Source organism: Crinia signifera, chromosome 6 (genome assembly GCF_055691185.1).
Source record: "Crinia signifera chromosome 6, ASM5569118v1, whole genome shotgun sequence".
Taxonomy (NCBI): Eukaryota; Metazoa; Chordata; class Amphibia; order Anura; family Myobatrachidae; genus Crinia; species Crinia signifera.
Window position 1 is genome coordinate 255680188 of NC_139222.1, and position 18171 is coordinate 255698358.

Below are 18171 nucleotides of genomic sequence, written 5' to 3' on the forward strand. Positions count from 1 at the left end.
TGTGAGAGCTGCTCAATCAAATTAGTTATGCCCCCCAGGTGCACACCGTAGGGCATTAGTAATAAGATTTGAATAACCAACATAATAGAAGGCAATTCAGAGATCTTAGTTACATATGTTTTGCAAAAAGATATGGTAAGCTTCCGGGCCTCGTCAAGGATAACAGCACCCAATCTGGGCCATATAATTGTCTACTGTAAGGCTCCATGATAACAGCACTTACCAATATATCTAAGTTGAGAGCCAGCCTATCAGGAGTTACCCTGATTCATAATTGTCAGCTTTTTTTTTTTTTTACTCTAGAAAACGGATAACTGACTTACTAGAAATCAGTTTAAGGAGCGCTTATGATGATTATGCTCAATCAAAGGCTGCAGCTTATAGGGCGTAGTCAGTTCCCTTAATGGAAAAAAACAGGAAGGGTATAAAGCAGCGCTAGGAATAAAAATTATTTAATAGAAAATTGCTGAACCAAGTGTATTAATAAGTATGATATTCTTTAATAACACAATAAACTAATAAAAATGCATGGCAAAATCCACAAGTTCAAGTACCGGATGCAAACAAGGAAATAATAAAAACTCCATAAATGACCTGCACTGAACCGGGCTGAGAGTCCCCTTGTTGTAGGGGTCCTGCAAATAATTTTATAATCCTGACTTCTGCTGGAGGTAATGTCCTGTGGTTAAAGATGTTATGATTACCCAGTCCAGACAGCCTCAACCAGTGTGCGGATTGTATCCAGGTTAAAGAAGCCAAGTATCTCCTCAATGATTGGGGCATCTGTTCAGAATATTCAGCAGGTAAAGAGTGTGGAACCCAGGATTACAAAATTCTTTGCAGGACTCCTACAACAAGGGGAGTCTCAGCCTGATTCAATGCAGGTCATTTACACAGTTTTTATTATTTCCTTGTTTGCATCAGGTCCTTGAACTTGTGGATTTTACCATGAATTAAACTAGTCTTTCTATTGCAAAAGCCAGTAAAATAAGTCTTAACCCAGTGTATTTTCAGAGTGGGTTCCAACGGAGAAGGTGCGGAGAGCAATATCTCTTCCATGATGTCTCCAGTGACAGGAGACATAACGCACTCCAGATATGGATTTGTGTATTTCAGAGAAGCATTAATCCTCTCAGCTATATCAATAGCAATAATGTTCAGCCCCACCAGGAAATGTATGGCGGCTGCACTAACAAATAAAAAGTGGTAAAATCACTGATAGAGACCAAATATTTCACTCTATTTATGGCTTTCTCCAGCTAAAATACTAGAAAAAAGCCTTTTATACATTTAATAAATAGATCCCATAGTACTTCAACATTAACTTTGTTAACTGAGAGCCACGTGCACATTAAAACTGAGATAAAATGTGACAATAGCTGCCCCATTCAAGATCCGAACATTGTAATTATCCACTTAAATAAGATCTGGGACAAATTTATCAATAGTATATTGCGGGGTAGACCACAAAAAAAAAATATCCCCGGATTTAAGAGGGTGTGTGTGTGTGTGTGTGGGAGGGGGTGGGATTGCAGCAGATATGTACCAGGAGAGGGCAATGTTCTAGAAGAGGGATCTCCTTTAATCCCCACCAGCAAATTCTCAGTGAGCAGACCTTGCATGTGCAGTGGCATGACCGTTATCTTGGTACGAACCAGGAAGTACAGTGATCAAATGGACCAGCATAATTTTTGAAACATTTAGTGATACATAATTTCTTTTTGAGATAGTGGCTTATATTCTGATTGAGTCGGACGGCTCCGTGTGCGGTCGGACGGACGATGTTTGGTATTTGCGCATGTTCAGAGGCGTATCTGCGCATGTGCGAACGCCTCGCACGTCTAAACATAGAGTGAGGTCCGTGCAGAAAATGATTGTACGGAACCATCCGAGCAGGGGGTGGAGAGGGGCGTGAAGGGCTGTTTGGGCTCATTACCATATGCGTACGCCCCGCATTTCACGGGCGTGGTAATGCGGCCGTGATGCACATGTGGGGGGCGGACAACTGATATAGCCGGATGTCAGCTGCCCGCCCATATCCCTGCTTTCATATGGAAAAATGTCCGAGTGGTCCGGAGGTCCGAGTGGTCTGGTCGCCAACCATCATTCGTTGGTTGGCGACCATCAGAGGATGGGGGAGGTTCCCACAGATGGAGGAGGTTTTCACATGAAACATCCACTCGTGGTCCATACGCTCGGCGTCTTACCGCATTCGGACGGTGAGCGATCTGTATGGTAGGCGGGGCGAAGAACACTCAGTTCCTGTCCGAACTAGAATAAGGGCCAGTATCCTTTATAATAATAGCCTAACGTTCTCCTCACCTCTGTGATACACCAGCCACCACTGGAGGGCAGCTCTTATGTGAGTGCCCCCTCCATCCCCCATAATCCCGCCCTGGTGTCCGTCATTTTAAAGAATAAATGTCAACTTACTAAAAGACGTCTTACTGATGAGTCCTCATGAGGTGCATGGAGTAAGAAACCTTTATCCACAGATCGCACAGAGCACCAGGATCCAGACTCTGCTGTAACTTTTAGATTCACGTGTTCTCCAGGACGGACCTGAGCTTCAGAGAAACTGAGTTGGACCTGTGAAATATTGCACAATAAAAGGAAAGGCAAATAGAAGATTTTAAAGTAAAAGAACATTTTAATTGTATCCAGTAACATCTACAGTATACTCCTTGTAGGTAGGATTATAGAGTTGTGGATGGGTTTTGAGGGTATTACCTTTCCTGAAAATGCGGCTTCTCACGGCAGCCTGGATAAATTAGTAATTAAACTGGTATCAGCATAATAATGTCAGCTGTGTTGACAATTTTCTGCTATGGAGTGTTTATTTTTATAGTTATTCCCTCAGATCAGAATACCATTTGCATGTCAAAACTCAAAAGAGGAACAAGGCAGTAGCTTCCATAAATTGACAGCCTCTAGACTACATCTCTACTTATCTTCCAATGGGCCTTATTTTTTTTTTTTTTTCAATAGTTTGTTTATTTTTCTTCACAGGATAGTTTTTTTTTTTTTTTTTCAATAGAGTAATTTTATTATTTTAAAGAAAGGCATTTACATTTCAAAAAGGAATAATAAACAAAGACATCAAGAATAGTTATCTTATGGATAATTCAATGTTATCATAACAATGAACAATATTACTGTAAAAAAAAAAAAAAATATATATATATATATATAAATACACCCAACACAAAAAAAAAAAATAATAATAATAATAATGTATTAAATACATAAATAAATATAATATATACTGTCCCATCCAACCCTGTTCCTTAAAATGAGAAATATCATCAAGATAGAATATTTTCCTAGTGAAGTCATATAGTTTTGTAACGACTATTTGGCATCAGTGACTGCAAATTTAAATAGACAGTTGGACATTAGAGCCATTCAGAATGTATCGGCATAAATTGAGTTAATCCATCGATGCCATACTTTATCATATTTAGACAATTTGCCCCTTAACATATATATATATTTTTCATGCTGTAAAGTAGAATTGACCAACATCTTCCATTCTTTAAATAATGGACCTGACTGTGCCATCCAAGCGCGAGCTATACAAACCTTTGCTAGGGCAGTCAGGTTAATGACATACATAGTATCATCCCTATAAAGTAATTCAGCATCCCCTGCACCTAACAAACATACCCTGGGGGTAAGATACTCCGACGGGATTCCTGTGACTATCAAAGCAGTCTTAATTTGTTTCCAAAATTTCTGAACTACAGGGCATACCCATATAAGGTGCCAAAAGCCACAATCTGCCCCTCTACATTTCGGACATTCAGCTGAATCTCTACCACCAAATTTGACCAAGCACTTTGGAGTCAAATATGTTTTATATAATATAAATAATTGAATCTGTTGAGTCCTAATTGAAGAAGTGGCAAGGGATGGAAATTCCCTAGCAGCATCCCATTCCATATCATTAAGGATACCCAGATCTGTCTCCCATCTTTGACGTTGAACCTGCATGGTATCTGTATGATATTCAGATATTAGGAAGGAATAGGCCACAGAAATACTCCTTTTCTCTCTCAAATTTAAAAGAAACTTTTTCAAAGGCGATGTAGCAATATTAGGGGGAGAATCTTCAAATTGAGCTTGTAGGGCATTTCTCAGTTGTAGATAATGACAAAAAAGTGTACTTGATAAATTAAATTCCGCCTGTATTTGTTGAAATGTTTTCAAAATACCAGAATTATATAATTGACCTAATGTCTCAATTCCACAAGGAGTCCAGACCTTGACACCAGAAATTTTCCTTAATTTTGGTAACCAACGGGAGTGCCAGAGAGGAGTGTCAGGGTCATAATTCGATTTGGGTGAGTAATTTTGTTTCTGTGCAGGGAAAATACTGACTGCTTTATTTTTACACTGCAATATAGATCTCACTTTGAAGTAAAACCCCACCCAAATCTAATTCTCTCTGCACAAGTAACACCTGCCCCCCCTGCAGTGCACATGGTTTTGCCCATCTAAGAAGGATTTTGTCAGAAAGAATGAACCAAAATAAGGCCCATTATGTGCATGTCAGTATGAGAAGACCTTTATCTGCTCTTAGTTGCACTGTAGCACTTTCGAATGGAACTTAAATTGAATCCCACTACACAAAATCACTTAAACTGTGAGTTATTCTACAGTCTACCTACTGTATAGCTACTGTATTTAAATCAAGAACCACCATTAGCATTAAATAATACTACATATAGCTCATATACTTTAATAGGCTTACCATACTATCTACATGGCTACTGCCCTCGCTTCCACCACAATGATTTGGGCCGTGGGATGTTTCTATGCAGGGCAGGCATATTTAACAGCACTACTGGGGGTAAGAGGCACTAGTGGGGGCATTATATGTATAAGCAGCACTGTCGGGGGCATTATGTGTATAAGCGGCACTAGCAGGCGCATTATTAATTATTTATTAACAATGATTTATTTAGCGCACAAATACAGGTATTCCGCAGCGCTTCACAGAGCATAGTTGAACATTCACATCAGTCCCTGCCCCAGTGGAGTTTAAATCTATATTCCTGACCACATGTACATGCCCACACATTCATTCTAGGGTTATGTGTATCATGCCCCTTTCATATCGCATTTTTTACCTGTTATTTTGCCTTTTTAAAATGGTAATTTGTGCAGTCTGAAAGGTGCAGAGTGAATTTACCGGTTCTATTGAACTGGTATTTCTAAACGGTAATAAAGCAGGGTCCTACTCGTTTCAGACCCTTTTTTTTCACTGTTTTCTATGGGTTAAAACGGGTTCAGTGTTGTAAAGGAACAAAAACTGCACTGAAATACCATTTAAAGACATGCGGTGTGAAAGGGTTTTTTAGCTGGCAGACCCATTTTTAGAAGCGTTTTAAAATACCTGGTCAAAACCAGTTTTGCGGTCTGAAAGCTGCATAAGGGACATTGGGGGAAATTTACAAAGAATACGAACACCATATAATATATTGGTATTCTTAATACGAATGAATACGAATGCATACAGCTGTTTCAGCCATATGCAAATTCGTGTTCCGGAGGGTAATTTACAAAGCAGTCAGATACGACAGCTTTGTAAACCCCTAATGGCGTATTCATTCGTATTATACGGCTGCTAAAATGAATTCGCATAGGCAGTCTGCACGGATAAGTCAGATCCGTGCAGACTGCAGTGTGTAAATTTTTTTTGAAAAATACATAAATAAATTGAAAAACCAGCGTGGGGTCCCCCCTCAGCCATAACCAGCACCAGGCTGAAAGAGCCGGGGCTGGTAATAAAAAATCAGGAAACCAACCAGATAGGGGTTCCCCAATTTTTTAAAACCAGCCCCAGGCTCCAGGGCCGGGGCAGGTTCCCAAAATACGGGGGAAAAAATGAGTAGGGATCCATGCAGGCTTCTGCCAAATACGACAGGAAAATAAAGTGTATTTTCCTGCCGTATTTGCTTGGCCATTCGCGGCCGTTTTACGCCAAATAGCGGACGTATTTTCAATACGGCCGCTTAGTAAATCAGAAATCACCATTCTTTTGAATGGTGATTCCTGTTGTATTCTATCGATGGTGTATTCATTTGTATTTGTAAATAGAAATAGAAATGTCCCATCAATATGAATACGAAAATTTACTATGCCAAAAATATGAATACGCCCCAAAAATTGTATTTTCCTATGAAAATGTTAATTTATTTGATTAATTCATCTTAGTAAATTCCAACCTTTTTGTGTGTAAGCAGCACTAGTGGGGTATTGTATGTGAGTAAACAGTACTAGTGGGGGGCATTTTCTGATACATATAGGGTGAGATTTTTAGTCATGTTTTAAAATCGCACTAAATCGCATGCAAAAAAAATCGCACATTTTGTGAAAAACTTGCAAATGTAATAGGGTGCAATTTTTTTGTAAAAGTACGAATTTGCATGTGATTTAAGGCCTTATTCTAGTTCACTCTTTCTGACAAAATTCTTCTTAGATGGACAAAACCATGTGCACTGCAGGGGGCAGATGTAAAATGTGCAAAGAGAATTAGATTTGGGTGAGTTATTTTGTTTCTGTGCAGGGTAAATACTGACTGCTTTATTTTTACACTGCAATATAGATCTCACTTTGAAGTAAAACCCCACCCAAATCTAATTCTCTCTGCACAAGTAATATCTGCCCCCCTGCAGTGCACATGGTTTTGTCCATCTAAGAAGGATTTTGTCAGAAAGAGTGAACTAGAATAACCTTGTGAGTGCGATTTTTTAGTAAGGAAAAAGTGCATTTTTTAGTAATGAAAATGTGCGATTTTTAAACATGCGATTTTTAGTAATGATAATGTTCAATTTTTTTAGACATGTGCTATTTTTTTAGACATAAAAGTGTGAGATATTTAGTATTTAGTAAAAAAAAAAATGGTGTGGCGTCCCCCTTCCTGATCATATATAATGTTTGTGTAAGTTATATTTGTGTAAGATATATAAAGTTATATTTTTCTATGTGTTTGTGTTTTTATTCCAACATTCTTTTTACAGGTGAACTACAAGTCCACGGTGGCCAATTAATGCCCCGCATGCTGGGACTTGTGGTTCGCCAAGTCCCAGCATGTGGGGGAGGCCTGCTGGGACTTGTAGTTCACCTGTAAAAAAGGAATGTTTTTTATTTATTTCATTTTACACGCATCAGCCTGGCGTCCACCTCCCAGGGACGCCCGGGCAGGTGAACTCACTGGGGACCCCTTTAATGGGGGGAGGTTTCCCCACTCCCCTAGGTACAGTACACCATCCAGGGCTGACCAGCCATGGTGTGGATGATACAGTGGGGGACCTTATGTCAAAAGTGTCCCTGCTGGTTCCAAAATACAGAGGGACTCCCAGTTTTTTTGTCCCCCGTATTTAGGAAGGGGGACCCCACGCCAATTTTTTCAAAATTTTAACTTTTACACAATCTTTAAGACAGAACCATGCACAGATCTTAATCTTTTTCCGAAAATCGCACCCTATAAAATATGCGATTTTCGGAAAAAAGTCAGAAAACGGCCGTTTTTGCGGAAAAATTCGCAAAAAAAACCGGAAATCGCATTTCATTAAATGTCACCCATAATGTAACAATTTAATTTATTGTTGAACTGCTATGTTGCATTCTGGTATATTATATGTTTATTGTACTCACTTTGTTCTTGAAACAGTCTGAAACTTTGTATTCTGTTTTACCTACAACATTTTCTCCATTGGGCAATATAGTGAAAATTAAGATAGCAAAAACAGGAGCCAAACTTCTATCTACATGGATATTTAGAGGGAATGACCCGTGTATTGCTGTAAACAAAAAAAAAAAAAACATGAATCAGAAACAATCCTGCAATTGTTGACCATACAGAAAACATCTCAGAGAAGAAGTGGTGCTGTATAATTATGTAACACATATACAGATTATGTTAGGCGCTGCGGAACCCTTGCGGCAAAATATAAATAAATGATCACATTAAATAATAAATTAATGGAGCATATTTAAATGTTGGGTACTTATGTATTATCTGGGTTCCCATGTTAAATGCACCCCATTTTTTCATACCCCTACTATCCAACTATGCATGGAGTTGATTTTATATAGTGTGGCGAGAGCAGCGAGCCACCATGCCCGAAGCGTGGCGAGCGGACGCGGTCTTATAAGAAAAACGGGAGCCCAGATATTACATAAGTACCAAATGTGGTGATTGGGTGTGAACAGGCATTTACTAATTGAATTAAATGCACCCAGCACCAGGTATAGCACAGTCGTGTAGGGATAATTTTACTAAGCAGTGGTTTTGGTTTAAATTAGAAACCACTGGAATTTACTAAGCAACGGATTTGGGGTCCGATTCAGACCTGTTTAAATATGCACATTTGCAAACCCCCTGTGCAAACGCCTTCAGCGAGTATCACAGTCGTTTTATGGGCATCCCCATAGAAATGCAGTTGTGACTAGTTCCCCTTCGCAGTAAGGACCTGAGAAGGAGAGGGGACTGGGAGAGGAGGAGCAAGGTTGGAACAAGGGACCCCATGGTGGCTCGCTCCACTTCGCTCACCACCTGGTTACTAAAGGCAACCAGTGGTGGTGTGGATTATGAAGGAACAAGCCCTCCGTGAGCGCAATGGTCCATTTGGATCCCTTGTTCCAGCCTTGACCCTCCTCTCCCTGCCCTCTCTCCCCACCCCCCCTCCTCCCCAGGTACTTTACGGTGAAGGGGAACTAGCCGCAACCATAAAAATGCTGGGCGTTCCCTGCTAATGGAGGCAAGCTGATGCCGTGTTGGGATCATTTGGTCTTTTCCCATGTCTACCTAATGATATCGACCTAATGACTGTCGACCATCATGCTGGAGACCAAATGACCGCATCCCCTGTTGCCTGCTTGGGGCAGCCGGCTCACGTCAGCGCCCGCCCCAGATTCGGAGTACAGTGGCCAACTGAAAAGTCAGTATTTACTGACTTTTCAGACCGAAGGCTGGAAAAATTATTCAATAATTCATAATTATATTACATGGCTCCAACACACCAATTCCCACATTGTTTTTTTTTTGTTTAATTTTTTTAATCTTTATGAATTCAGGGTACTGTATAGAGCTGTATGGGTGTTTAGATTGAGATATGCCCTAGGGTCATCAAGCATTGAGTTGTGATCTTCAGTAACCACTAATCTTCATAATCAGTCAGCCATGGACTACTCACATACATCTTATGTAATGTACATAGGATATATGATACTCACTTGGGTGATTTACTTGCTCTTTAAGGTCTAATTTATGTTCTTTGTATGAACTGATTCCAGATTTAGATAGCACCTGTGGAAGCAAACAGAGAAAGTTATTCATTCCTAATACAAAACTAACATAATATAATACTAGACTATATACTGCCAAAACACCGGGCTAATTCGCTGTTGCTGAGGAATGGACTCTCCGAATTTAGTGTGTGGAATCTGCTACCTGGCCGTGATCTAACTCCTGTAAATTGTGAGGTGATGATGCTAACTATCAGTTTTGTTAATGCAACTATGACCATAGATGTTCTTCTGGAACTAAATCTTAGTAAATATGGAGGCCAAGTCAACATTGGACTCTTCATTGTGTTCCCTAGCAATTTCTGAACAATCCATGCCGTGTGACAACAAACTGCTGAAAGAGGCTATTATATTGTAGAATACTGTGTCCATGAAAGGTCTGCAATGGTGTATAGATAGTTGTACACCATTTGGCCCAAAACAGGGCTGGCCAAACCGGTCCTCGTGATGTACCAGCAGTTAGTTCCTGTTTTCCAGACAACCTAGCTTGTATACAGGTATAGTCATTCCTAACTGTCACATTTTTAAACATGTGCATTAATTCCTAACCAATGTATTGTACCAAGGCAGCCTGAAAAATATAAACTGTTGGTAGACCTTGAGGACAATTTTGGCCAACCCTGGCCTAGAACATCAAGATCCCTCCACTGGCTTACTTCCTGTTAGTCCCCCCCACCCTATATTAAATTATATGACTCACATACAATGTTAAAACAATATTTTGATCTTTGGTTAAATGCCTACACAAACCATAATTTAAATAATTTTCTGCTGCCAAAACTAAATACTTGAAGTTTAGGGATAACCCCCCCCCCCCCCCCCCCCACACACACGCACACACACACACACATACACACACACACACACACACACAATACAGGCATTAGGGGGACCCTGGAGTTAATACACAGCCAGCGTCAGACAAATAGGGACCCAATTTCTGACCGCACACTACTCATCCGCTACTCCTGCATATAAGGATGCACATGAGGACATGCATACTGCTCACTTATTTATTTATTCACAGGTTCTTATGTAGCGCACACATATTCCGCAGCGCTTTACAGAGAATATTTATGAGCAAAAACACATACCGAATTAAAGCACAAGACAGTTTAGGACAAGTACATGGTAAATATGGATAGTTGCATCAGGGGGACAGGACTCTGAAGCAATCATCAGGGTGGCAGTGGTTTATATATTCTAAGAAAGGCACATGAGGAGAGAGGGCCCTGCTCGTGAGAGCTTACATTCTAAAGGGAGGGTTAGACAGACTGGGGTGACACAGAAGGGGAAGAGGTGAGCATAAACAGTAGGTTAGGATGAGAGATGTATTAAAGTATTGTAGATTGTAGGAGTATGTGGTGAGGTACCCACAGTCAGGTTTGCCAGACTTTAGCCGTTCATTTCAACGTGAAATGAACACCTAAAGTCTGGCAAACCTGACTGTGGGTACCTCACCACATACTCCTACAATACTTTAATACAGCCTTGTTGAAAATCTTAGATTACGATACGTAATCTTAACTATAAGAGTGCCCCAAAAAATAGAGAGTCTTTTCCTTTTCTTTCTTTGACTATAATCACTCTCCTGGGTGCACCTCCACTTTCTAAATGTACAGAGGGAGCATGTCCTCTCTCGAATGATTTTGCTACTGTGGATTATATATATATACCCGTATCATTACCGTCTTTTTGATATCACCTGTGCACTGGTCGACACCTCACCCCCCCCTTCCCTACAACAGTGTAGGATGAGAGATGGTCAGGTTTTATTCCACTCCACTTGAGAGGAGGAGGTACTCATAAATGAAAAGGCATTATCAAGGGATATGTGATATGAAAAAAAATTTGAGCATTAAATAGTCAGAAACATTTGTTGTTAATGATTGCTGTTCATTAGGCCATCTGCAAATGAAAGATGTATGATTTTCTGTATACATCACTCTGGTGGCATGTCCAGTAGGCCATAGTGTAAAAGTTGTAGATAAAGAAACGGTATAGGTGCCCAAAGCAGAGACTCGTGGGTGACATCTTCAGTCTGCGGTTTTGCCTCAAAGTTTGCAAATCTGCTGACAAATATGTTTTTTTTTAATGTTAGCAACAATTTTTTTTAAATTATATATTGCAGTTCAGGTTAAAATGTGACAACTAAAAGCCAAGACAGGGCCGAAACTAGGTGTTTCGGCGCCCGGGGCGGCAGTCATTTGGTCTCACCAAATGACTGCCTTGGGGACAGGCAGCGGGGGTCCGGGGACTGGAGTAGGTTAACTCCGGCTCCTAGCGCTGCCGGGCGGTGGACGGGAAGCAGATTTTGAAAAGACTTGCCGGACGCTGATTGGCTGAATTCAGCCAATCAGCATCCGGCAAGTCTTTTCAAAATCATCAGCGCTTCCCGCCGCCAGGCAAATAGCGCTAGGAGACGGAGCGACGAGTGAGTGACAGCTGCCGCTACACCAGTCCCTGGACCCCCGCTGCACACATACCTGTGTGCAGCCAGCGGGGGTATAATGTGTAATGCCCATTACACATTATACCAAACACTGTGATGCCCATTATACATAATGACACACACCGTAATGCTCATTACATATGCCACACACGCTAATGCCCATTACGCATAATATTACACAATGCAATGCCCCTTACACATAATATTACACGCCGTTATGCCCATTACACATAATGCCACTGACCGTAATGCCGATTACAAATAATATTACACTCTGTAATGCCAATTACACATATTACACACCGTAATGCCCATTAAAAATAATATTACACTCTGTAATGCCAATTACACATACAGTATTACACACCGTAATGCCCATTACATATAATGTTACACACAGTAATGCCCATTACACATATTAAACACCGTAATGCCCATTACACATAATATTGCACACGTAATGCTCATTACACACTGTAATGCCTATTACACATAATATCACACACCGTAATGCCTATTACACATAATATCACATGCCGTAATGCCCATTACACATAATATCCCATGCCGTAATGCCCATTACACATAATATCCCATGCCGTAATGCCCATTACACATAATATCACACACCGTAATGCCCATTACACATAATATCACATGCCGTAATGCCCATTACACATAATATCCCATGCCGTAATGCCCATTACACATAATATCCCATGCCGTAATGCCCATTACACATAATATCACATGCCGTAATGCCCATTACACATAATATCACATGCCGTAATGCCCATTACAATTTATACCACACACCATAATGCCCAATACACATTTTTATTTGGGTAAAAGGTGTCACACACACACATAAGGGGAAGAGGGGAACAGACACCAGGGAAATTGGGGTAGATAGGGTCACAGACACAGAGGAAGGGGGTAACAGGGGACAAGGTGTCACACACGGGGAAAGGGGTACAGGGGGGTCAAACACCAGGGATGAGGAGGGTACAGGAGGGGTCGCACACACAGGAAAAGCAGTGTACAGAGGGTCACACATACAAAAGAAGGGGGTCACACACCCAGAAGAGTTGATGGGTACAGCAATCCCTGGGCACTCACCAATTTGTGGGGGTAGCTGCGGGGTGTCCAGGTAGCCAGTGGATCCAGGGACAGGGCGAAGGGGGACCCTGCTGCTGGAGGAATCCAGGCTGTGCACCCGAGAGGCTCTGCCTTGCGGAGGGTACAAATGAGCAGGATGAGGAAGAGATCTGCAGTTCCTCCACGGCGCTGCTGCAGGGGGAGGGAGATGTAGCTTCCCTCATGGTGCCGCTGAGGAGACAGGCAGGGCAGGTCCCGCTCCAGCGCATATCGCTGGGCGCACTGTGTTCGTCACAGACACTAGAGGTCAAGCCCACCTGTCTTCTTCAAGGCGGCGGCCATCTTTGGAGTGGCCGCCGCAGGCATAGATTGCGGCGCTAGCTCCCCGCTGCTGCCGCTGCTTTTGTAGGCTGCTCACACTAGCACCCCCCCCCTCCAGCGCCCGCTGCACGTGACCCCCCAGCCCCCCCCCTAGTTACGGCCCTGGTCAAGAGGATAGACCAGAAGAAAGAATTTGACAAAATGAAAGTCATATGTAGCACCCCACAGAACTGCCAAGCTTCACAGTAGGAATTGACTGGTATGCTAAAGACTCAGGGCAGCTGGACAACTGGGAGTTAACAGGCCTCTTCAAAATGTGATGTTGAACTGATTGACATAAGCAGGGAGCCACTGGGCTGGACAGTTCCCTCAGTGGAGTGAGGGGGTGGAGTTGAGGTCCAGTGTGTGGTGAACCTGGAAGTGCAGGAGAGCAGCATGTGTGGAGACAGTGGAAAGTGACACTGCTAGTCACCCTCAAAAGTACAGCCTAATCCTGAAGGAAACTGGACAAGTAAGCCTGCCTGTCGGCAACATCATTGTCCCCTGCACTTATATGGAAGTACACTGAGTACTGACATTGTTGAGCAGCTACACAGAGACTATATACTGAGTTACACTGCTGCAAGAAGCTGCATACATGCTGCATACTGTGATATACTGGCACAAGAAGCTGCATATTGAGTTAGATCACTGCACAGAAACTGAGTAACTTTTGCTAACCTGGAAAGGCAGTGTGTGCAGACAGTGGGGCAGATGTATGAACGGTCGTTATGGGGGAGAAGGGGTATTAGCGCACGTTATGTGCACTGATACCGCTTCTCCCCCATGTATGAAGCGGCCGGGATGCGGTAATGGACAGGGGCGCTATGCGCCCCTGTCCATATCGGCGCTGCTATCAAAATGATAGCAGGCCGAATGTATGAACGGTCAGCATCGCTGACCGTTCCGCACGAAGCCGGGTTTGGCTTCGCCAGCATCAGGCTGGCGAATCCCTATCTAAACAGCAGGGACAGCGCTGTCCCTGCTGTTAGGTCTGGGCTGCGCTGGTGAACAGCGAGATCCCGCGCATGCCCAGTGCTGCCGGCCGGGGGACAGGAGATAGCGCATCAGTATTAACTGATGCGCTATCTTCAGAAAGGGACATCGCCGAAGGGGGGAGTTAACGCTCCCCCGCTTCGGCAGACAAGATGTTAATACATCTTGTCGATGTCCCTTCCTGCTTCGCCTCGCTATTGAGGCGAAGCAGGAAGTATCATAGCGGCGCGATAAGCGCTGCTATGATACATCTGCCCCAGTGTTAGCTACCCTGGAACACAACACCTTGCTGGAATACATGTTTTCCCTGTCACCAATGGACATTTACTGGGATAACTTCAGCCACCTGCAGGGGGATTTGATAACTAGACTACCAGTAGTGTTCGGGTACCTGAAAGCAGAATTAGAGTGAATTACTTAGCTGAAAAGTTTATCAAAGTTATTATCTTGTTTTCCTATTATTAAGTGTTCATACAAAGAGATATTTTACCACAGGAATGGTATAAGTGTTATGAAGCCAATTCAAGTGGTACTGTTGTATGCTGTTTTTGTGTGGATGTCATTGCATTGTAGGGGTTAGAGGGTGTACACCACAGCATTCTGCTCTGCAGAGTAAGTTGTGTTGTGGCACAGCAATAGCATACAACATCAATTAAAGACATCCAAGTTTACTGCAGAGTGTAATTACTGAACTATCTAGTAAATGTGCATACAGTAGGTAAATGCAGGACATTGTTTATACTGTGCTGTGGAGTAACTTGCTTGAAATCTGCTTATGCGAACCTACAAACCATAACTGCACTATATTCTTTGATGTGTATTCTGTGTGAGATCTTTTTTTTTTCAATAGAGTAATTTTATTATTTTAAAGAAAGGCATTTACATTTCAGAAAGGAATAATAAACAAAAACATCAAGAATAGTTATCTTATGGATAATTCAATGTTATCATAACAATGAACAATATTACTGTAAAAAAAAATAAAAAAATATATATAAATACACCCAACACAAAAAAAAATTTATAATAATAATGTATTAAATACATAAATAAATATAATATATACTGTCCCATCCAACCCTGTTCCTTAAAATGTGAGATCTTTAGTATATTTCTGATGTTGACGTCAATGGTTCTCATTTTATTAATAAAACTGGTAGAGCTACAGTCCTTGTTGTTCACTCTTTGAGGTAAAGTGGCACTCCTACCCGTCTTGAAAGAAGGGGAAGACAGAACCCCACTGTCACAGTTCACTCAGACCAGAGGTAATCGACGTACAGTTATCCAATTGCCACCCTTGTGTGCCACACATAGAATCATCCAAAACGTGATGCATCGGCCATGATTTCAGGTAGCTTTTAGAGATCTTAGTTTGAATAGAAACTATCTAGAATTAACCACAAGGAGGTGGCTGCAAGTGAATTCCACCCATTCCCATCCCAACCACCCTACCGCGGTTGGGAATTTATTTAAAAATGTAAGTGTTAAATTGGCTCCTTATTTCAAATTTTTGCATAATTTCTCTAACTGACAGCTTTATTCGGATTAAATCATAACTGGCTGAATCACCAAACATATGTTTTGAAGCTATCATGACTCAGTTAACAATTCTTTCCACAGCTTGGCTTTGGCATGAAAGCTCTACAATGTGTTCCAAATTTTTTTTGGAATCAGCTGACACAGCTTTGATATTATCTAGGTCAGGCATGTCCAAACTATTGCCCTCCATCTATTGCGAAACTACAAGTCCCAGCATGCCTTGCCACAGTTTTTCTTTTAGGGAATGCTAAAACTATTGCAAGGCATGCTGGGATGTGTAGTTTCACAACAGCTGGAGGGCCATAGTTTGGACATGCCTGATCTAGGTCTTTGTCAGTGAGGCACATTGTGGCAGGTGCTTCAGAAACATCACATGCATTCTATACTAGCTCCATATAATCAGAGGTCACAAAATGCAATTAAGGAGGTATAAACTTTCTGACAGTCTTCTGACAAGAAGTAGCATCTCTATTGATATTTGCTTTTCTTAACAGGATCAGAGGAGGGCTTAGGCTGGGGGCGGGGCCTTATCCCAGAGTCAAAAAGAGGAGGTTCGGGGGCGTGGCCACACAGATGATGCCCTGTTGGGGGGCGTGCCTACAGCATCATGTCATTTTAGCTCCGCCCCCCGCCGTGCAATGCCGGTATTTCAGGCATTGCACGGCGGGGGGCGAAGCTAAAATTCAACAATCGCAGCATTTTACCCGTGGACCCCCCCCTGCCGAGGGACACATCGCGGGAGCTGGGGGGATATGCGGGAGGATTGCCACCCTTTCCGGGGGGCCGGGAGGGGACCCGATTTCCGGGACCCTCCCGGCCATTCCAGGAGGGTAGGCAACCCTGATTTGGTGGTACTGTCATTTTTGTTCAATACCTGAACATAATTATGTTGTTTCAGGATTAGCTGTTTTATATTTCCTACCATTGGAAGATATTTAGTAATTTCTCACAAACATTGTCATCCATGACAGATGCATTAGGATTCTTTCCATCAAGTTTTCTTATCTTTTCTGTGTAAACGAGATTAAAATGCCTAACTATGTCAAGGCGTGTCAGCAACATAGCATCAGACAGTTCCTGGGGTGCACCAATCACCACATAAATGGAGGCATTTGTCTGCGGTTTGGTGAGAGGCATTGTCAGGATAAATCAGACTTTGAGATCTATGCTCATAAATAGAGAAAAGCAACTTCAGATGAATCAACCATGAAAACAAAAAACAGGTGATGAAAACCAAAGTCTAAAGCAGGACCTAAGAGTATGCAATTAAGACAAAGAAATTTGATCTGAGATCAAAGAAGCAACCAAGCGTAATGAAAAACGATGAACCAAGAGTTACGAGATTTAAAAAAATTTGCCACAGCTAGAAGCTTAAAAAAATAGTCCGCTCAGGAAAAGGGCAGTCGAGCAGGCATGCGGGGAGGTAGAGGCAGCTGTGAGGCGGTGCGGTGGGGTAAGGGGGAGATGCCCCCACCCTTCTGCATCACCTCTCGACTGCCTAGCATGAACTGAACTCCATGCACTGTGATTGGCCGGTCATTACCGGTTCCCGTGCCGAAAGAGGGAGTGTAGTATGCTTTTATAACAGGAATTGGATTGAGTAAAAGTTTCAATTATGTTTTCTAGTTGATCCCTCTTGCCTCGAGTCACTTTTTTTTTTTACCTTGACTTGCAATATTTGACCACAGACACATAATTGGCAATATTAGAAAACTTGCATGTTTTTTTGGGAAAATTTGCAAACTTTGAGGCAACACAGCAGACTGAAGATGTCATCCCACAAATCCCTGCTTTTGACACATTAATAAGGAGGCAAATGCATACCTTTTGGCACCTATAGCAATTCTGTATCTACAACTTTGTATTTTCACTTCGGCCTAATATCCAGCATCCCCAGAGATGCTTGTCTGCCCCTGGGGACCTGTGCACGCAATGCTGGCTCCTTCTCAAAGATAGAAGCCAGTTGTTGCAGGATAACTCAGTAGTGCAAGTAGAAAAAAATGACCTAGTGGTACTGTGATGCGCGCCGAAGGGAACATGTAGAGGGAATAAAGTAAAAAAAGAAAAAGAAAACACAAACAAAACAAAAACAGAAACCTATCTGGATAAACTACAAAGACACTGTTCTAGGACTCTCTGCAATGAAGAGTAATTAGTGGGAAAAAGTAATAATAACTCACTGCAAGCAGAAAATGCAAGTATCTGGCTGATTATATAATTGGTTTAAATCATAACACACAGCACTGCCCACACATGACCCATGTCTGTGGTGCATGCACACTGTACAGTGTGTTTAATCATGTGACAGCATGGATGAGATACTTAAACTAGGACATTGTATGAGCATAACACAGCACCTTACTTCCCAATACATCCACAGCCTCTGAGAAACACTACATACATACATACAT

General features: G+C 42.0%; 1 protein-coding gene across 1 annotated transcript in view; it reads right to left on the bottom strand.

Annotated features, from left to right (window-relative positions):
• The window catches only part of LOC146009234 (alpha-2-macroglobulin-like), a 213705-nt gene that overhangs the window by 67912 nt on the left and 127622 nt on the right, over positions 1-18171 (bottom strand). The window contains exons 13-15 of the mRNA XM_083149395.1: positions 9244-9316; positions 7663-7808; positions 2434-2589 (exon numbers count right to left, since the gene is read on the bottom strand). Coding sequence (XP_083005521.1) covers positions 2434-2589; positions 7663-7808; positions 9244-9316 — 375 coding nt within the window. The remainder of the gene's footprint in view (positions 1-2433; positions 2590-7662; positions 7809-9243; positions 9317-18171) is intronic.